This window comes from Citrus sinensis, chromosome 5 (assembly GCF_022201045.2).
Source record: "Citrus sinensis cultivar Valencia sweet orange chromosome 5, DVS_A1.0, whole genome shotgun sequence".
Lineage (NCBI taxonomy): Eukaryota > Viridiplantae > Streptophyta > Magnoliopsida > Sapindales > Rutaceae > Citrus > Citrus sinensis.
This window is the reverse complement of record NC_068560.1, coordinates 6,107,699-6,131,327: the sequence shown is the minus strand read 5'-3', so window position 1 is coordinate 6,131,327 and position 23,629 is coordinate 6,107,699. Positions and strand designations below refer to the sequence as shown.

The 23,629-nt window shown below is 32.4% G+C and overlaps 1 protein-coding gene and 1 pseudogene across 1 annotated transcript; both read left to right on the top strand.

Moving 5' to 3' along the window:
- Positions 1 to 13,499: 13,499 nt before the first annotated feature.
- On the top strand, positions 13,500 to 15,407 carry LOC102625698 (probable methyltransferase TCM_000331; annotated as a pseudogene).
- A 3,555-nt stretch (positions 15,408 to 18,962) lies between these two features.
- On the top strand, positions 18,963 to 22,401 carry LOC127902204 (PKS-NRPS hybrid synthetase cheA-like). The gene is made up of 5 exons (XM_052441025.1): positions 18,963 to 18,995; positions 19,067 to 20,256; positions 20,346 to 21,063; positions 21,214 to 21,681; positions 22,375 to 22,401. The coding sequence occupies exons 1-5, from the start codon at positions 18,963 to 18,965 to the stop codon at positions 22,399 to 22,401; spliced, it is 2,436 nt and encodes an 811-aa protein (XP_052296985.1).
- Positions 22,402 to 23,629: the final 1,228 nt, after the last annotated feature.

Genomic DNA, 23,629 nt, shown 5'->3' with positions numbered 1-23,629 from the left:
GCTGAAATTATTGTTGTTACTTGATTATTTTCATTATTCTTTTAGTTTTGCCAATCAAATAATGGTATTCAAAGAAAATCTATTCAAATTAAACTAAAGTACAAATTTGAATAATTAAATATAAATATATAATATTCCTACCAACATTTAAATAGGTATCAAATAAAATAGTAATACAAATATCCAAAATATTGTTTGAAAACATGTCAAATATTTACATGAACACATAATGACAGTTTGCAGGAAACAATCAGTACATCTACTCTTTGATTTTTGCCTTTCCCTTCACCTTTGCCACCTATAATTGCAGTATATAGAATCAATTAGCTACTATGCTACAAAAATCAATTCTTTGATATTTACAAGCAAAAATATAATTTACCTCATTATTGTATGCTACAAGTAACTTTGCAACATACATCGCCCACTGATCGCGAAGTTGCGAAAGATCATCCATAGTGTACTCATTACAACCCTTGAACTTAAAAAATAAAGCAACAAAATATATTCATATATTATATAATCTGTCCTAAAATAGAACAACATAATAAAAACATATATTTTTAAGTTTGCCAGGATTAACATCAAAACTGAAGAACATGCAAATAAATTGTATTACCATAGCAAACAACGGTTACCAAAGCTGTCTAAGAAGCTGATAATTTATAATATATTATTTGCTTTACTCAATATTACTTCTAACACTCAACACTGGGATTTATATGCTTTCTATCTATACATGCAGCAGCTCCAATCATTGCTCAATAATACTTTAACACTGAACACTAAGATTTATATGCATTCTATTTGTACACGCAACAGCTCCAGTCATTTTGGTTTACACTAAAGTGCCTTAAATACATAGTAGAATACAATAAAAATTGGCATTAATTTTTCCAAACATGTTGAATGCATTCAGTAAAATGTATATAGCGTTATAGCTTTTACCTATAATAAATATGGCAAATGAAGTGTATGTGATTATCCTAAACATACACAACACTTCCTCTAATCCCTAACACAAGATATGATTATATTGCTAGTTTCAAGCATAAAGCAGCAAACTGTTCACCCATTAACCATCTTGACAATTCACTTAAGAAAATCCATTTCACAATGCATTCTTCGAACAAATATTAAACAAGTTCTAGAGAAACTCACATTGTTTTCAAGAATGCACAAATTGCGAACAATATCCTGGATGTACTTCATCACATAGTAACCACATTCAAAGGTTGCAGTTTGTTTCGGACACTAAAAAAAAAACTTAGTTTCAAATATACTGATGAAGTAACAATGGAAATCATAACTTTGTTTCATTAATACCTTCACAGAGACCCACTGCACAACCTTTTTTTTATTACTTTTCACTTGATGCATTGTTATCCCACTATAAATAATAAATAACAGATGCAACAAATTAATCTACAACATAAAAAATTAATAAAGAATTAAGTAAACTAATTAAACTTACTCATTCACCATTTGCTTCAACTCATCATCAGGATTATCACCTAATGGATCAAGATAATAAATTTTTCGCCTCACCATATCAATTGCTACTGGCACCCAGTGGCCACTAAACAAACAAGTAAAAAAAAAAAAAACAGATTACAAGATAAATTTAAATAATTTATGTTAAAAAATAAAATAGACAAAAAATAAATAAACCATACCCTGGGTTATATGGGAAGACAATTATTTGGGCTATTTAAATCTTGTCCAAAAGGTCTGAAATATAGGAACACTTATTTGGGTAGCTTGCTTGACTTGGGTGTAACTTAGCTATGCATCCAAATTGAATTGGAATAACACCACTGCCATTATCCATCTTTTCATACAAGTGTATATTAAAAAAAGAAACTTTCATGGCATGAATATAAGAAATAAATAAATGACAGTTTGCAAAATCAGAAAACATAGTAAAAACATAAATCAAGTTTTTTATTTCTTACTTGATCCACATCTCCAAAACAGAATTTGAGAGCTCTGTAAACTCAATGACTTCATTGCCAATATGCTCTCCCAGTAGACACCAAAAGTCTTCAAATCATGGGCAATCATAATCGTCCGTGGCAGGGAGCTCTCAATCATCAAAGAAAAGATGTTCATTTGTGAACTTTTGTTCTCTTTTCTTGCTTTCACAACTCCACGGGTATTCTTTCTCAGAACCAGTTTCCTTGCTGTTATTGGTTTTACAATAACGAGTTCCTTTGTTGTTCGTTTCTGTTCATACAGATATACCACGGCATTTGTAGGACACTTTCGGCCATCCACTTTTCTCTTTGAAGGAGTTAATCTTGGAGATCTTCTTGGGGTGATTTTTGAAGTGGCTTCACAAACTACTGGGGGTGGATTCTGTGCAGGGGATGGCAGGGGAGGTGTGTTGATATTTTTGTCAGGTTTTGGACAAACAGTGGGGTCATTGGTCACTGACTTTGGACTAACTTTGGTCACCGACTTGGGGGTAGCTTTGGGGTTGTTGTTGGTCACTGATTTTGGGGTAGCTTTGGGGTTGTTGGTCACTGACTTTGGAGTTGCTTTGGGGTTGTTAGTCACTGACTTTAGAGTAACTTTGCTGGGTGATCGACGATCTATCTCCATCTTAACACTGTAACCACCTTTGGAGTTAGGAAAGTTGGAACTGCCAACTTCAGTGTTGTTGCAGGTGTTGATCCTTGCATTCATTTGATCTAATTGAGCTTGCATAAACTGAAAACTCTCCTGATACATTCTCCGTTCTCGCGCTAACTCCGTGGGGTCAAGGACATTGAAATACATGGATGGGGTGATGAATTGACCCAATCCTTGCACTCGACTTCCATTAGGCTTCTTTTGAAGTGCTTCACCTAGGATATCATTCGGTCCTTGGGATTGGAACGTTCCCTGCTCAACTTGACTTCTTAGCTCACTCTACAAAATAAATACAAAAATAATTTGATCAAAATTAGGAATAAAAAAACAAATAAGTTAAATAATGACAGTGGTGGTGGAAACTTACAATTCTCTTAGCCACTTGCTGCACTTCAGGTGTATAAGTTCCATTTTTTCTCCTATGAGCCAATAACTAGGCTTCACTGCGGTCAATCTCGCGCTCAGTAACTCTGAGGTCCAACTGCTGTAATAATTCGACAAAAATTGAATTGAAAACTGGTATGAATCATCCTATTATTTGTATTGAAAATGTCATAAGTTTGTATAGAGTGGTTATTATACTTACTCTTTTATGCAACAGCCCAGCATATCCTGTGCTGCCCAAGTGATGATTGTACATATTCTTTGCTCTTTTTTCCTTTGCTGCCTTACTTTTTTCCTGCACAAAGCGGATATTGATTAAAATGGTTACATGAACTCAATAATATTATCTAACTAACATAATTTTAAACATACATGAAAGGCTTCAGATAAAATCTTATCAACAAAGCTCTTCCAGTCCTCTTTTCTAATGCCTTCATACTCAAGAGGAGGCTTTTTCAGTGAACTCAAGTTGTTTGCATTGGGCAGAATATATTCATTGGCCAACTTACATCTAAAGCCCCTTAATGCAATTCCCATCCACTTGAACACTTGGGTTTTCGCCTTAAGACTCAACTTAAACTTTTCCTGAAAATGAGTCCATAACGTCTCCTTGATGTCTAGTGGCACTTTCCTCCAATCATCATAGATAATTGGAACTCTTTCCCATACAATCACCCCAATGTAGTTCCTCAGATCATTTCTCTTTTTGCCAACTGGAACTCCGTAGGAATTGTACATAACCTCAGTGTCGTCACTAACTCCTCTCTGTAGGTCTTTTTTCTTTGTAAGGTTTCGTCTTGGTCTGCCTTCTAGATCTGGATCAAATGTTGGCTCCTCTTTTTCTGTCATGTCTCTAACAAACCTGCAAATACATCAAAGTGGATGAGTGCACCACATACCAATTTAATATCCTAATACAATAATAAAATAATAAAAAACAAATTTGTTGGTGACTTACGGGAAGTAGTGGTAATAAGGCATAGTAGTTGGATTATTCATTTTCCGCACCAATATTTACAAGAAAAACATCAACAACTACTCTGACACAAACTCCTCATCACCCAAACCTAACTTACATTCTGGAAAATTATTGGATAATGGTGCATACTCATCGATGCCATCACACAAGTCCTCATTTGAATAATTACATTTTGAGCTCACTGAACAAACAACTGATTTACTATTATCTAACTGATCTTTCACATAAAACACTTGCTTTGCATGACCAGCTAGAATGAAACAGTCAGATTTGTAGCCTGTTCGATCTAAATTGACTACAGTGAACCCTAACTCATCAACATTAACCCCTCTATCATCTACCCAATCGCACTTGAAAAGTACGTTCTTAACCCCTAGATAATCAAGCTGCCAAATTTCACTGACAACCCCATAAAAAGGCATATCCCCAAAATGAGGATTTTTGTCTTTTGAACTTGAAATCTGTAAAGTGTTAGCAACTACATAAACGCCACTGTTTTGTGTTATGCAATTGCTGTCCCGGTCTCTTATAGGAAAATTAAAACCATTAATATAGTAGCCATCATATGTAACCACGCTTGAGCGGGGTTTGTTTGCCAGCCACCATACTTTTTCGTCAACCACTACATTATTTGCTTTATCAGTTGTTACCTATTGTTCAATTAATAAAATCACAATAATTAGTTTAAAGAGAAAAGTTTGTGTGCTTTTACTTTGATACTTTTATTAGATCTAATGAAGTTAATCTAACCTTTTGTTTCAGCCAATCAGCAAACGTACGGGAGTGCTCGGTTGGCAACCATAAAGGCTTTTTTAATTGACGAGGGTGTGTTGATTGCAATAAGGCCAAATGCTCCCTAAAATTATACCAACATAATTATTAAAATTGAAAAAAAATTAACGAAAAAGAGGTTCAATTTTTCAGTCATATACTCTATGTATGGTTGAATCTCAGGGGTGTTCACCAGAACACATCGGTGTGCTTGCACCAATGTAGGGCCATCAACCACCTTAATATTTGCACCTCCGAGTGGCCTTTCGACTGTAAAATCAATTAGACAACCAGTAGGTAGTCCGATTGAATTACAATTTGAAAGGTATTCAGCAGAAAATTCAAGTGCTTCCCCAGCAATATAGCACTCTGCAATGCAACCTTCAGGACGGTATCAGTTGCGTGCATAGCCCTTTATAGGTTTCATTTCTCTCTCAAATGAATACATCCATCGAAGGTAAACCGGGCCACATAATCTAACTTCTTCAACTAGATGGACTGTTAAATGGACCATTATATCGAAGAAGGCAGGTAGGAAAGATTGTTCTAAATTGTATAAGGCGATTATAAGTTCTTTTTGCAATTGGTCTAGAGAATTGGGCTCTACTACCTTAGAACACAAAGAATTAAAGAAGAGGCACAACCTGATTATGACAGATCTGACATTTTGAGGTAAACAATTTCGAATTGCTAATGGTAGTAGTTGTTGCATCAAGGTATGACAATCATGAGACTTAAGCCCATGAAGACGACAATCATCCATTGAAACAATATTTCTAAAATTAGAACAATAGCCATCAGGAACTTTGACACTTTGCAAGGTTTCACAGAACATTTTTTTTTCCTTCTTACTTAAAGTGTACGGGGCAGGGGGCAGAACTTTGTTTTGTTCATCAGGAGCTAATACAATCAATGCTTTGTTAATTTTTTCTCTAAGGTCTGGATGTGTAAGATCTTTTCTAGCATTAATTCCATCTTTTGTTTTCCCCGGTTGATGGAGTAATGTGCCATAGATGCTCTCGCATACATTTTTCTTAATATGCATCACATCTAGTTGATGGCGAACTAACAAATGTTCCCAATATTCTAAATCAAAGAAGATTGATCTCTTTTTGTACAGCAACTGAGCTACATCCCCATTACCCTCACCCTCACCTTCAATCTCACTATCTCCCTCACACTTACCCTCAACCTCACCCTCACCCTCAACATCACCATCACCCTCACCTTTACCCTTACTGTTACCCTCACCTTTACCCTTATTGTGACCCTCAACCTCACCCCGTTTACACTTTTTTTGGACCTTTTTCCCAAACTTGGTGTCAATGTCAGCCACCAAGTTTAAGATATTTGTACCAGACAAAGGCTTAGGAGAATTTTCAATAAACAACCTATGACCCATATATGACATTTTCCAACTATGCGGTAGCCAACATGCACATGTGTTTATCCCACAAACTGGACAACCATAATACCCCTTAACAATACACCCAGATAGGTTTCCATAAGCTGGAAAATCACTAATTGTCCACATCATCACAGCTCGTAAATTAAAAGTTTTTTTCCTATAACCATCAAACACATCGACGCCTACATCCCATAGGGTTTTTAAGTCCTCAATCAATAGTGCTAGGTATACATCTATGTCATTTCCAGGTTGTTTAGGACCAGATATCAGTAGAGACAACATCATAAATTTCCTTTTCATACACAGCCACGGAGGAAGGTTATATGTTATCAATGTAACAGGCCAACAACTATAAGTAGTGCTAAGTGTGTTATGTGGGTTAATCCCATCAGATGATAAAGCGAACCGAAGATTTCTCGGTTCTTGGGCAAAATCAGGCCATTTCTTGTTAATTAACTGCCAAGCTGGTGAATCTGCTGGGTGGCGAAGCTTGCCATCTCTAATTCTTTTATTTTCATGCCATGTTAAGTTCTTAGCAGTTTGTGGTGATTGAAACATCATCTGCCGGGATTGCCCACTTGCTTCCTTCGTTTTTGTTGGCCTAGGTGCTCTACTTCTTTTTCTTAGATGCATAGCTCTAGTAGGCTATTTACCAATTATTGAGTTGGCACCTTGCCGTTAACGTTCCGATCGATTGCCTCACTTAATTGTAATTGGCGGGCTTCCAAAATATCTCTCTTTCTTCAACTGGTCTCATGAGCCCATGCGAGTTATAGGAAAATACCATAACACTTTTTTAGGGACCCCCTTTCTAATTTTTTTTTATCCATCTTTTCTTATTTGTCACCTAGATGCTCCACACCTTGGGCATTCACTAAGATTCTCGAACTCATTCCTATAAAGAATGCAATCATTTCGACATGCATGTATTTTCTCATAATCTAAGCCTAATAGCTTCATTATTTTTCTGGCCTCATACATGGACTTAGGCAAACTATTATCATTTGGCAATATCTCATTAAACACTTCCAATAAAACTGAAAACCCACTATCAGACCAGCCATAAAGTCCTTTTATATTGTACATTTTCATTAGACTCGATAACTTTGAATGCTTTGAACCCGGATATAGGGGCTTTTCAGCATCTTCAAGCACATTCTTAAAAGAACTAGGATCTTTATCACAATGCTCAAAAGCATCATGAACCATGTCATCTACATAACTATAATCCGGACATCTAAAACGTTGATTTTGTGGCTGGTCTTGGCATTTTACAGAGGTAGGTTTCCGGTCCACCTCACCATGCCAATTCCAAACTAAATAATTTTCTAGAAAACATTTTTTAAATAGATGTAGCCTCACTTGTTGAGGACTCAAAAACTCCATATTACAACAAGTGGTACAAGGACATCTAATTGACATTCTATTTTCAGAATTAAGAATGGCAAACTCCAAGAAATCATCAACCCCATCACTATACTCATCAGACAATCTATCACAGAATATCCAAGTTTTGTCCATAACTTGTATTGTTACCTGTTCATTTGTTAGATGTTGTTAGTTTAATAAGTTTACTTAAATTGCACAAATAACTCCAAACTTTAGGTTTAAATTAAAAAATACAAATTGCAAAATAAATCTAAATTCTATTTGTTTAGAGTCACTTAAATATATGTACGCATTCAGCAACCTAACAGAGCATATATGTAAGCATTCAGCAACCCAACAGGGCATATATGTAAGCATTCAGCAACCCAACAGAGCATATATCTAAGCATTCAGCAATCCAACAGAGCATACATGTACACATTCAACAAGCCAACAGAGCATACATGTACACATTCACCAAGCCAGCAAATCTAACTTACATGTACACATTCAGCAAGCCAACAAAACATGCCACATCCACATTTTTCAAAATTTCTTTTTCATATTAGAACAAACAAAAGTATATATTAGAATAAAAAATTTTATTCCAGAACAGTCTATGCAACAAAAACGAAAGTAAAACTATGCATGTCAATATTTAAAACATCTCAGTACAAGTAAAACTCAGAACACAACGATAATATAAATTGAAAGTAAGTGAGTGATTTAAAAGAATTACCAAATGAAGACAGCTGTTACACCGTAAACTTTTGTGATTCTTCAAAAGCGACAGATTGTTAATTACTATGTCAGAGAGCTGTACAAGGGAAATCACATAAAAAAAGATTAAGGACAATACTTGTTGTTGTTGAAGGGTTTGCATGTGAGATATTGCATTTATACTAAGTCTAGCAAGTGCATTACAGGGAAAGGATTGATGAATTGACCCTTTGTTAATATGTATCTTTATCAAGCGCTAATTAAATTGAACAAGTTAGGCCCAAAATTAAAAGCATCATGCAAAATTTAAAATGCAATTTCAAGAAATGGGGAAAATGAGAAAAACCCAAATCTACATTGACATTGTATCCACAATTCCAGTTCAAGTGTACATGAAATTCAAAGTCCAGTGACACGGCAACTAAAGAAAGAGACGAAAGAAAACTGATTTGAATCAGGCACTTATAAAACTACTCTTAGTTAAAGACTCTAGTACAATAATTCAACTTCAGTTATCTTTACCTCTCTGTTAGGTTTTCCCAAGTCCCAAATTATATACAATCAAGATTACAAAAAAAAAACTAAGAATTTTAAAACTCATTCTACTGTTAAACCGCAACAAAACAACATGCATGAGGAAAATAGACACTGTAAATTGGAAACATAATAATTAAAAATAAATAAAAATGAATAAATGGCACCTTCAGAAATGAATTTATCGCAGTGAAGAGAGAGACACAGAGAGAACCAAATCGTGATAGAAATGAATTCCTCTGCTTCGAGACTGGTTGGGATCGACGTGAAGTTTGATTACAGTGAGGGATATGATTTTAGGGTTTGGTTTACTTAGCTTTGACAGAGAAGGAGAATCGAGTGGTGAAAGACTGATGAGTGAATGACTTAGAAAAAAATTAGCTTCGATTTTGGTCTTAGGGTTGTATAAAACGATGCGTTTTACTTATCTTTATTTTTCCTAATTGAAACGATACGTTTTTAACTAAAAATATATTATTTACTAATAAATTTTCAGCCAAAACCCGCTAAAATTTTTAGTGAGCCGCGCTCAATACATTTCAAGTGCTTCATATTAAAATTATAATGTTCTACTAATTCAGTTGCATAACTAACAAAAAGTCATAACGATTTCAATTTTAAACTTAAATGCTTTGGCTTTGGAAAGTCCTGGGTTCGAAAATCGGTTTGGAACGAAATTTATATTTTATTTTCTTTTACTGATACCTTAGTGTCACCTTCTTAAACTTAAATGTTCCGATGTTCGAGGTCCCAGGTTCGAATTCCATCTGTTACATGATTAGAATTATTTTATTTTTATTACTAATACTTTAATGTCAGCGATTTCTGATGTCACAATTACAGACACCATAGTATCATTAATTTGTGATACATATGTGTTAAACACGGAAAATGGCCCATATGTATACAAATACTGATACTTTGTAATAAAGTGTCACAAACCAAGTGTCAGTAAAGACCATTTTTCTAGTAGTGTACGTCAGAGATATTATACTCAATGAATGCATGTATGATAAATATAGTTCAATTACATAGAACTACCAATTGAATGATGATTTTCTTAAAAATAATTACCACATTAAATGATCATTCTTTGAAATAAATACACATATAACACACGTACATTAATTGAATATGAGTAATGATAAAGCTACAAATTCTTGTACAAATTTATTTTGTACAAACTGATGTGGTGTGATAAAATTAGTTGAATTAAATATCTCTTGTCTCACATGATCTATTTTTATTATTTTATATTTTCATTCAACCAATGGATTAATGACAACTCAGTTTATACAAAATAAATTTATACAAAAATTTGTAACTGTATCATCACTCATTTAATATTATACATCTGATCTTCTCTAAAATCTCTTCCTCTACCATAGAGATTTCACCTCCCTTTATAATAGCCAACCATAATCATGACGTACGATTGCAATGCATGACATGGAACGAATTGACTGTCAAAATCAAAGCAAATAAAAGGAATTGATAAGAAGAAAAGTCCAATCTCATAAAAGCCAAAATATAATAGTAACGGTCATGTGCACCCACTGAAATACTGCCACGATCGGCAAAATCTAGAAACGTGAAATGCAACCAGCAGACACAACCTTGGCAGTAACCATGGTTTACTAGAGTTAGATATCAGTTTGATGAACAATTCAAAATGAATTATTATCAGATTGATCAATGAATGTAGTCAGATAATGTAGTTAAATGATTCTTCTCACAAGAGCTGAAGAAAGTTATTTATCAGGTGTCCATTTCTGTACAACACACCAACTGATAAAATTCAACCGCAGTTTCGAGGAATGAAAACCTGTAATGAATTGTAAATCTCTTTATGAATTAAAATCTCGGTTTTACACTTCTTCCCGATCAACTTATCATGGCTGCCTTCTTCAGGAAGAATAACATCAGTCATGTCAATGCGAAGGGAGGGAAATAAATCAACAGCAGTGACGTGCACGAAAAGGAAAATGCCATGGAACAAAATATAGCTCAAGTAAATTGTGTGTGTATATATATGTGTGTGTTCTAATCTAATATTTTGCCACCAAGTGAACTTATGAATTCCACTACAAAAGCTTAATTTATACGAGTATTAAAATATTAAAAATCAAATAATACAATTAACATAATTTAAGAATTTGGGAATAATGATTTATTAGTAATGATTGAGTCAACTAATTTTATGCTGATTGATTATCAATTTTTTCCAAATCCATAATCAAGATGAAGGCAATCAACCATTTGATTTATTATTATTTTTCTATTCTTGTTTGATACTTTGCTTCTTATTGTAAAGAATTTAGATTTATTTTGACAAGTGTAAGCAAATTAACAATCTAGAAAATTAATTATCCTAATTAATTAATTCAAAATCAATGTTCACAAACTGCTATTTGTATCATGCTATTTGTATCATACTGTTTATAAAGTCACTATTCACAATTACTGTTATACAATATTATGCACAAGTCACTGTTTACAATTAATGTTTATATAATATTATATGAGTCACTATTTTTAGTTACTGTTCATTCGTCACTATTTATAAAACGGTTTGTGTTACTGTTTATTACCTTAAATGGTTGTCAAATAGGTCAATGAATGTAGCTGAAGAAAGTTATTTGCGGGGGCCCACTTCTGAGGAATGAAAACCCGTAACGAATCCGAACTGTCTTACTCGGTTTTATGCTTTTTCCTGGTTAACTTATCATGGCTGCTTGACAATGAGTAGAATCAGTCATATCAAGAGCAGTAACACAAACAGTATATCTCCACATCCTGCGAGCAACATGGAGTCTACTCATTCATTGATAACAATTAGAGCTTCTAAAATTGCCACTTCTGAGGAATGAGTAGAATCAGTCATAATTTTATTTAAAATTAGAGTAAATCCTTGATTTTTCTGCATGCACGATTTCTTTTTAAGTGTCTTGCAGCAAATTAGGAAGTTCATTTCTTTGAATCTTGTCAAGAAAATCTTCGATTGTTTCTATGTAAACAATCTTCTACACAATATTTGGATACATCTTTCCTACATGTAGAAGCACCTTCTGGAATAGTTTGGCTAGATCTCTCATATCATCGATGTTATCAAATGTTCCATCATCTGCTATTTTTTTAATAAACTATTCTCACCTAAGAGAGCAACCCTCAACTCTTGAGTTACCAATGTTATGAACATTACTGAACTTTTAAGTTCACTATAAGAAAAATAGTCTTTTTCGACTAACATTACTAACTGCAGGACAAATTTAATCGAAAATATGATTATTTTCGATCGTAAAAATCAATTCATTGCTAAAAGAATGTCTCATATTTTTTATGGGACATAGCAGTAAAAAATAACTTAATAATTAATCTCTAATATTTGGGGAAACTCAATGGCGCCAATATCATTTTCAATGATAGGAAGTTACTATCGAAAATGTAACAATATTTTCAATAATTTTGTTAAATTTGTTAGGAACACATGATTATTTATGACCATACTATTTTTCACAATTCATAATAGAAGTTTAATTTGACCAAATACGAAATTGATTGGAAATAAGTCGTGAAATTTTAAAACGCTTAGCGATAGGCATTGGTGCCATTGTTATTTGCAATGGCAAGATTTTGACAATGGAAAGTACCATATCTTTTTTTTACCAAATACTAATGTAGTCACAAGTGAGCATTATAATTCGTCAGGTGATAGAATTTGAGTTATGAACAATTTTAGCATACCAAACTGGTGGTAGAAATAAATTATTATTTCGATGACTTTTAACCATCATAAAAAATACATTTATATTTACAGCTATGCTAGATAATTGGTCGAAAATAGTATGAAATTAATAAGAATAGTTTTGGGGGAGAAGATTGCAATAATATTATTATTTATTAGTATTAAATATTAAAAAAATGTTCAAGCGTATTTTATTGGAGTTGAGCTGTTGATCGATTGCTTTCATGGGCAAACATTAACCAATTAGACCATCATTAGAAGATGAAATAATAATAATAATTTTAAAATATATATTTTGATATGTACAGTATGTAGATCTATATGTCCCTCACATCTTTACTTTTTGTTTAAAAATAATGATAGCATGAGTAGCTAATGTCGTTAAATAGATCTTCGTTCTTTTGCCTATAAATTGACCTTATATTTGTTGAAGTAATTAACTTAATTACTAATATAATTTTCATGATCATAGTATAATTAATTAAGCCCGTACTAAGACATGTTTGATGTACATTAATTTTACTATTTTATTTATATTGTTTTTATCACTCAATAAGCTTTTATTTAATATTTAATTTGTCATTTTACTTTTAAATGTAAAATAAATATAGGAATAAAAATTTGAGGTTAAGGTTAGGAATGAGAGTATAAGAAATGTCAAGACCAAGATTTTAGACCGTTGAATATATGTTAATGTACTTTTGACTCTTTGAGTTCTATATTAGCATTACTGTATAGGTGTACAGCACATTATAGGTGAACATCATCATTACATCATTAACCATAATCTATACAAATTAATTAATGACAATAAAATGACGATATTAATAGGAATTCAGTAAAACTTGATGAAAAAAAATTATGGTCTCTTACCTTATGGTGTAACTATGCGTGTTTCCAATTTTCTCTATAAAAGGCTAAGGGGTGCAACGCATGATCCGTATCCAGCACACAGAAGTAAATTTAAGAAAGTAGCCATGGTTGTGGTAAATGTTCCTTGCATGAATGGTGGAGGTGGAGAAACTAGCTATGCGAAAAACTCCAACATTCAGGTATCCATTTGCTGTCGAACTTATTAGTAATTAATTATATTATTGACACAAACTATTTTGAATTCGTTTAATCTTTAATTTTTATATTACTGCTTTCTCAGAGAACTGTGATGTCGAAGGCGTGGCCATTCCTGGAGGAAACCATCAAAGATATGTTCAGCTCCTCGTTTCCTGGTTGTTTTAACGTTGCTGATTTAGGCTGCTCCTCAGGACCCAATACCCTCTTGGTTGTATCTAAAATTATTGACAGTATTCATAAACTGTACCATCAAGTGAACAAAAAATTACCCGAGTTTCAAGTGTTTCTCAATGATCTTCCAGGAAATGATTTCAACAGTATCTTCGAGTCTCTTCCTGATTTTTATGAAAGGATCAAAAAAGACAAATTTGGACCTTGTTTCATAGCAGGAATGCCAGGTTCCTTTTACCAGAGGCTTTTTCCAAGCAGAGGCATAAATTTCATACATTCTTCGTATAGTGTTCACTGGCTCTCCAAGGTACGCATTATTTTCACCTTTTAACTTTCATGTGCTTGTTTAATTTTTATTTTTAAGTCACAGTATTGACTTAAATATGTACTAAATGTGTTTATGTGTAGGTTCCAGAGAATCTTGAGAATAACAAGAGGGATATTTACATTACTAAGTCGAGCCCTCCCAGTGTGTGTCAAGCTTTTTGGGAGCAGTTCCAACGTGATTTCTCAGCATTTTTAAGCTTACGTTCTGAAGAAATTGTTTCTGGAGGACGTATGTTTCTTACTTTTCTTGGCAGGAGCATTGCAGATCCCTCGAGCAAAGATTGCTGTTGCCTTTGGGAGCTGCTAACAAAATCTCTCATTCAACTGGCCAATGAGGTCTATAAATTAATTATTCATCACTTAAAAGTTTTCTCTTATATATGGATTGCTGATATATATTTGAACAGAAAAGTTTAATAGAGCACTGATAGAAACAATAGTATACCCGACCAGAGTTACCATGTTAATTGAAAAATATTCAATTGATACAGTAACCTGAACCGATTTATCGTTTCTTCTGTCAGGGCTCTCTCAGCCTTTAGCTTCTTTAACATTTTAATATGTATGTGTGTGTGTGTGTGTACGTATGTATATATGTATATATGTATATGTTACAACTTACAAGCTGTGATTTTTGAGTTTCAGGGTCTTGTTGAAGAGGCTGACGTGGATTCATTCAATATGCCTTGCTATTTTCCCTACTAGGAAGAAGTCAAGTCAATTGTCAGGGAGCAAGGTTCATTCAATCTTGACACGTTCGAAAGTTTTGAGGTGAATTGGGATCCCAGTGACGATGTTAACAACAAAAGTTTTGTATTCAACAAAGACCGGTGTGGACAAAATGTTGCAAATTCTATTAGAGCTGTTACCGAGCCCATGCTTGCAAGTCATTTTGGAAACGCCGTAATCGATCCTTTGTTTGCTCGTTTTGCTACGCTTGTGGCTGAGCATTTAGCTGTGGAGAAGACGAAGCATATCAGTTTAGTTTTCTCCATGACAAGGAAGCAGCATGCACAGCCCGATCTAGACATATAAATTGGGTTTGGAAACTACCAAGCGTTTCTTTCAATGGTTTTTTTTTTTTCAATTGTTGTTAATTTATGGCTATTATGGATAAGAATAAAACATTAATGATGGAAATAAAATAATCAGTGAAATGATTGATTGTCCTGTCTGAATTATTAATTAAGAAAGACTGATAATTAGTCGTTATTTTTAAATTATTTTAATATGTCATTTCTTTTTCTTTGTTCCAAACACTTGTATTGAGCTTTTGTTCTTATGAATAAATAATAGTGAAATTTATCATTTTGTACACCATCCATATCAACTTTAACCCAACCTACGGATAGAAATAATACAAGCAACTTTGTATAAATTGACAATAATTCCCATCACTCGGAAAAAGGTTAGACTAAAATATATAGGAGAAAATAATTTAATTTACTTAAATATTTAAAGGTAAATAGCGGGATGGAATTTTGTACCTTCTCACTAATGGGGGCCCCCCCCCCCCCCCCCCCCAACCCCCTCCCGGTGGGGAAAAAAGGTAAGAGGGTATTCTTCTCCAATTGCAAATTGATATTTTAACCTCTACCATCATGAGAATTTAAATTGGGGTGATTAGCTAATAAAATTACTTGAAAACACTCGGTCACTAATGGATACATTTCACAATATTTACTTAAATTGTTGAATTTAACCCTATACAGTGAATAAGAATTTTTGTGAATTTATTTAAAATAATATTTTTGAGACATATCTAAAGATAAAAGTATATGTTAGAATTTTTTACATTAAAAATCAGTTTTGGAAACCTTTAGTTGTCACATAATTTCTTAAAAGTACTCAAGATTTTGCACAATCTCGTAGCTTAAATTTCAGGGAAAATGCTCTTTTTGTCCCTTATTTTGAGTTAAGCGTCTACTTAATCTCTCTCTTTCTCTCTCTCTCTCTCTATATATGTATATCAAGACATCCTACTGTTAAATATGTTACACTCTTACCCTTACTTTTTCTTTTATTTTACAATAATACCCTTGCAACAATATTACTGGAGATCTTGATGAAATGAAAAAAAAATGATAATTTATCAATTAACCTTAAAAGTAACATAAATTTCATAATTTACACAAATATTGTTGTATTATTTTAATTGTAGGATTAATTTCATAATTTAATTTTTAATAAAGTAATTATAAGTAAGATTATTGTAAGAATATTAAACATTAATTTAAGTTGGCTGATATTAATTTATTTATAGATAATTATTAGCAGGATTATTGCATTGGTACAAAAAGTGCCGGTTCTTTCACATTGATAATTATTGATTAATTCACTAATTAACTTTTTTATAGATAAATTAGTGAATGTCAAGAATATTGCTGCAAATGGTTAAAAGGAAAGAAAAAGTAAGGATAAGAATGTAACATATTTAACTATAGAGGTGTTTTGAGTTTTTTTTTAATATAGGGACTAAACAGGCACTTGCGCCAAAATATAGGAATTAAATGAACATTTACCCTAAATTTGAAATAAAGAAGAATTTAGAGAATTATTAATTAAATCTATCTTAATTAAACATTACGTTAGTTTTTATATTTGACTATTTATTAATGTTTAATTAAACTAACATAATGTCTTTATGGTATAATACTCATAAATTATCAAACTGTCAAATTTATGTAATTTACATGTAAAATATTAAAAATTATTAGATTTCATTTAAAAATTTCGAATTATAAGACACAAAATTAAGTACCTAAACTATTACATACAAAAACATATATTTATTAAAATTGATGAGATTTTATTATAAATAATTTTTAGAAGTGAGGTGAATTTACATGGGGTAAAAATATCTGTACACAAGAAAAATAGACTCTTATTACATCGAGGTCTAGGATTGAGGCAACCGATCTTACATGATCGGAAGTATTACAATTTTTTATTTTTAGTCTACAAAAGTGTTCTGTGCACACCAAATTCAAAAGAAAAAGAAAAGAAAGATAGCTTATACACAATATATGCGCAAATGCCAAATGGCATTCAAATTTCTTGTAAGAACATGATAAAAGTCTCTCATCATCTCTACTAATCAATGGTCCTCCTCTATCGATTCCCTAGAGGTTGAGTACAATCCAAATCAAATAAACTTTCCAATACAGTCCGGCAATCCACCCAAAATTTATTGTGTAAATTTTAATATACTAGCAAGCGCTCGAGTCTATTAGAGTATAGATTATGAATAGTGATGTCGAACCCACAAGGACTGTCAATTTTTAGGAAAGTTAAATCTAGTTTAAGCTAATTAAAAGTATATCCTAGTTGGAAAGAAAATTTTTTATTTGGAGAAATTTAAACCAAAGAAGTAAGTAAAATTAAAAGCGAGAAAATTAACACGAGAATTAAAGAAATTAAATTTACCAAGACTTTTGAATCTACCACAATTCAATTTAACAATTATATCTATGTAATTATCAATTCAACTTAACAATTATCTAATTACTAATCAATTCTCAATTTTTGAGCCAACTTGAAATTAATCTACGTAATTATCAATTTAACTTAACAACTATCAATTATCAGTTAAGTCCAATTAAAAATAGAGTGCGACTATTGGCACCCCTCTAAATATCTCTTAATGCACCTTTTCTTTATTAACCCCATTAAAATATTTTTAAAAATTATAAAATTCTTTTAACACGTCCATTAATAACAAAAATACCCTTAATTAAAACTTATTAGTGTAAATCCCATTCTTTAATTTTTATTATTAATCCTCATTTTAACAATAGGATTTCTTGAAAAAAAAAGGATTTTCTTCTCTCCATTGCAGTCGCCAATAGTAGATTTCTTACTAAAACATTAGATGAAAATCAACCTTTTTAATTTCTAGAATGTTAGATTCTTTTAAGGGGAAAAAATTATTTGAATTTTGAGTGGGATTTTAACTAAAAATTATCCTATTATGTAATTTTAATAAAAGTTAAAATTGAAAATAATTAAAGGGGTTTTAAAAGGTATTTGGAGGGGTGTCAATAGTCCCACTCTTAAAAATAATCTTGTGTAGATTCTTTTTCGACTTAATAATATGATATCTAAATATCCATGTAAACATATTAAATAATAAAGAGTCAAAACTTACATAGAATCAAAGATCATCACACATATAGATTCAAGCATATGTTTAGTCAAAAGTTAATCTTAACAATCAACAATACATGAGTATTAGTGAAAAATCTAAGAACACCCAACTAATAATATGTAATAATATGAAATAAGAACTCTAAATATTAAAACCCACGTGTAGGAATTAATTGAATAAAAAATTAATTATTTCATTCAACAGGACTTTATCATTAACGGTAGTTAAAATATTTCGTTATACATAATTGAGTGGGGAATAACGGAGTAGATAAAACCCCCATCATTCAATCTGATTCCCCATTCCAATTATATATCCCATTGTCCCATATAATTAAAATAAGGGTGGGGCTATATGCACTCTAAAAATTACTTTGAACACTCATATTTTTACAAATATTTTTATTACAAAAATACCCATGATAGAAATTACTATTAAAGACACTTTATTATGAGCATATATAATATTATTACTTTGGACACTCATTTAGGGCATTGCAATTAATGTTTAATTTTCTTACTATTTTAAATCTTAAATTTTTTCTTCCAAAGATCTTAAATAAATATTTATAAAGGAAACTTAATATGTGAAGATTTTAACTATAATGAGGTATGTGTGATCCTTTTAATTTTTCTTGTTCTTCCCCTTTCTCGATTGTTCTTTCCCTTCAACTCAAAATTTCAATGTTATTTCGGAATGCGTAATGGATTATACTAATGAATTCATTAATAATAAGGTGAGTTTTATTTTACAATTCGTATGTCTAATGTTCCTTTGTTAATATTTATTTATTTATTTTATATGTAGATATTTAAAATTAAGGAAGCATTAATTCTTTGGATTCGTGAAGTTGGGAGGAAAAATGTTTTTGTGATCGTGATCAAGAGATCTAATTCTGGTAATGGTGCTCAAAAACCAAGGATCACCTTTTGTTGTGAGAGAAGTGGACAATATAGAAACACGAGAACAAGTGAAGAGAATAAAAAAGAAAAGCAATCAAGGACTATTGGCACTAAGAGATGTGGATGTCCATTTACATTAAATGGCCATAAGTTAGACACTAATGATGATTGGGTATTAAAAGTAGTATGTGGAGTGCATAATCATCCAGCTGCTGAGCATCTTGAGGGGCATTCTTATGCAGGAAGATTGTCAAGAGAAGAGAATTTGTTGTTAATTGATATGTCCACGAGTATGGTGCGTCCAAAAGATATTTTATTGACATTGAAAAAGAAAAATCCCAACAATGTCTCAACAATAAAGAATATTTATAATGCACGTCAAAGATATAAGGTAGTAGAGATGGGTGGGAGATCACAAATGCAACTACTATTAAGTAAGTTATCTGAACACAAGTATATTGAGTGGCATAGAAGTTTTGATAATACTAATATTGTCAAAGACTTATTTTGGGCGCATCCTGTCAGTATAGACTTGTTGCATGCATTTCCATGTGTCTTGCTGATGGATTGTACTTACAAGTGTAACAGCTATAACCTTCCCCTTCTGCAAATTGTGGGAGTGACATCTACTGAGATGACATTTCCTGGTGCTTTTGCTTATCTTGAATCTGAGCGAGAAGACAACTACACATGGGCATTGACTAGATTAAAAAGTGTACTGGATGATAGTGCTATGCCTAAAGTCATTCTTAGTGATAGAGACTTAGCTTTAATTAATGCCATTAAAAGAGTATTTCCCAATGCAAAACATTTGTTATGTAGGTGGCATATAAACAAAAATGTAATTGCAAAGTGCAAGAAATTGTTTGCGACAAAAGAGATATGGGAGAAGTTTATGATGAGTTGGAATGTATTGGTATTTTCTTCCAGTGAAGATGAATTTATTACTCGCCTCAATGCTCTGCAGCAAGATTTTATATCCTATCCACAAGCAATCGAGTATGTGACATCTACATGGTTGGATAAATACAAGGAAAATTTTGTTTCAGCATGGACAGACAAGATCATGCATTTCGGAAACTTAACAACGAATAGGTATAATTTTATTTTCATGCACCACTTCATAGTTAGCTTATCAATTTAAAATTAATATATATTAATCAATTTTTTATTTTTATTACTAGGGTGGAAAGTTCACATTCGAGGCTTAAAAAGGAACTTGGCACAAGTCAAGGTAATTTTGAGACATCTTGGACAAAAATCCATTCTTTATTAGAGTTATTACACACGAACATCAAAGCTTCATTTGAAAAAAGTTTGACAGTAGTACAACATCAATTCAAACCTGCTGAATTTAAAAAGCTTCGAGGCTTTATTTCTATATCTGCATTGCAAATGGTGTTAAGTGAGTCGAAGAATACTAATTCCATTGGTATTGATGTGTCCGTGTGTGGTTGTACAATTCGTAGTACACATGGTTTACCTTGTGCTCATGAGATTGTAGAATATAAAAGGGAAAGTCGACCTATACCTTTAGAATGTATTGATTCACATTGGAAGAAACTTGACTTGATTCGTAATCATAATAAGAGAAAGGTAGAAATGAGTTATGGACCGATATTTGACTTGATTGCCAAACGCTTTAATGAGAATGATGATGATATGAAGTTACATATTCTACAAAAGTTGGCAGAAATTGCTAATCCTCATACTACATCTCTTATAGAACCAGAAGCTAAGAAAAATACACGTGGTCGACCAAATTCAAAAGCTAATGCATCGACCTGTCGTGATCCATCTGCTTTTGAGATTGTTTTATCAGGAAAAGAAATTTGTTCGCCTACAGTTGCATTTATGAGACCTGCAGTGAAAGTTAATGGAAATAAGCAACCAAAGCAAAAGGTATTATTTTAATTGTATTAGAATTATTATATATATTAGCAAAAGTTACTATTTTAATTGTATTAGAATTATATACACACACACGCACATACACTTATTTCTTAACTATAGTTTGTATTTTCACATTTTTTTCCTAATATTTGTTGCTAGGTGTATAAAAAAAATTCGCTCAAGTCAAATCCATTTGTTAATGAATTTCCAGCTGCATTACAATCATACATTCATCATATTAAAGATGTCGCACCTGATGGTAATTGTGGGTTTAGAGCGATAGCCGACTTAATGGGTTTTGGTGAGAATGGATGGTTACAAGTGAGGAAAGATCTGCTAAATGAGTTGCATTTGAATATGGAGCATTATAGCCATTTGTATGGGACATATGAGAGGGTCAATGAATTAATTCATGCAATATCATATTTTGAGAACTGTCCAGGATCTGACAAATGGATGACAATGCCTGACATGGGACATCTTATTGCATCAGCCTACAACATTGTGGTATTCCACTTATCGATGAAGCAGTGCCTTACCTTCCTTCCTCTTAGGTCAAATCCAGTACCTACAGATTCTCGTAAAGAGATTGCTATTGGTTTTGTAAATAACAATCATTTTGTAGAGGTATTTTTTATTTTATTTTTATTTTTATGCTGAATTTAATAAGCAATTCTACTAATTAAAATTAATCAAACATATGTAGGTGTTCTTGTTACCAGGCCATCCTATCCCTCATGTAGCAATCAATTGGCAAAGATTTCACAGTTTTTGTGCCAAAGGATGGGAGACGATATATAATCATCGCATACAACACTTCAAGGAAATAATTGGTGGGGACGTAGCTACAAAAGAAATAATAGATGTTGACAACAATTATCAATAGATTTCTTGATCTATTTTTTTTGGAAGATTAATTCTTTTTTGTATGACTATGATTTGGTCAAAGGATATATTGTTTAATTGATTTATTTGTTTGAGTGTATGTAGTATTTTCATGAGTGTGTAGAGTAATTAAGATGGTTAATTTAAAAAGGATTAAGTGAGGACTTTTTTGGCATTTTAAAGAGTGTACAAAGTATAATTCATTTTCTTAAAATTAATGGATGAGTGTATATAGTAATAGAGTGTTCAAAGTAATTTTTAGAGTGTATATAGCCCCACCCTTAAAATAAACACACCATTATTATCTAAGGATGCCATTGGATGTCCTAGTAGGAAATTTTGTTGTTTTTTGGTCATTGGAATCATGAAAGTTTCCTTCTGTTTTTATTTTAAATTATGTTCTTCATTGCTATAGCTTTATGTATTTTATGACAGGTAAAGCTCACTGCATCCCTTGCTTAGTTGTGATTTTATTTTTCACTTTAAAAAATTTCCACCGTTGGACTTAATTCTTGCTCAGTAGAAATGAGGGAATCGTGGTCAAAAAGTTTGACAAGTTATTAAACAAACACATTTTCAGTTATTTATTTAAATAAGAATAGAGAGATTTCAAATACAACATAGAGAGGTCAAAGGATACAATCCAAAATGCAAATATGACTACGACGGACCTTTTATTTATTCTTTTTAGATGAACCCCGTCATAGCGAAGGCTTTAATTGAAATAAAAAGCAAAGGGAAACGCACAAATTAATTGCCACTCAAACACACAAATTAATTATTAAGAGCAGAATGCAATCAAGGGTAAGCCTCAATGAGAGACCACAGGCCCAGATTAGGAGTTATCTTATAGTGGTTGAAACCTGCTGCGAAAGAAGAGCTTCTTCCAGTCATAGACACTCTGCTCTTTACCCTTGAGGAAAGTCGCCATGAGCATGTCAAAGCATAGCTGTGTCTCCATTGTTTCTTTGCCTTTCGTTTGGTTTTCGATGGCAACATCTATGATAATCACTTTTCCTCCCTCATCTATGATAATCACTTTTTAGGTCATTTTTAAGATATGTGTACTAAATGAGTAACTGGCCCAAATTTAAAGACTAAAAGAAAATTCCTAATTTTACATTTTTTTTTCTTTCAAAGATATGGAAGGATTGAGAAAAATAAATTATATTTTTTTGGCCTCTACCTTCCCAAGACAAGATTTAAACTCCGGTCGACTGGTACTAATTTTACAACTTTTTAGAATTTCTTAGTGACATATAGATGATAAACGTAAAAGATAAAATTTATTGTTTAATTACCTTGAGCAAAACCGCATTTGGAGAAGGTATTGCCTCAAACATGTTCCCTCCAAAAAAGTCCAGATTATTAGTCCCCACCATATTATCCACCACAAGTGGCAAGTCAAAAACAGTGCATTTTGTATCGGGAAATGCTGTAGCAATGTCTCTTGCCATAGTTCCCGTGCTGCCACCAACATCGACCAGAGGCTTCATGTAACACCCCAAATCTAACACGTGCGGAGCACGTGAAGAAGGAGGTTACTCACAAATCATAATCTTTACTCATAAGTTTCAAACTGAAATTCCTCCAATTCTTATTCAAATAAATCCATAAATCCAAACGTCAAATACTAAATAATCTCTCTCGAGGACATATAAAAATAATAACAAAAGTCTCAAACTCCAAA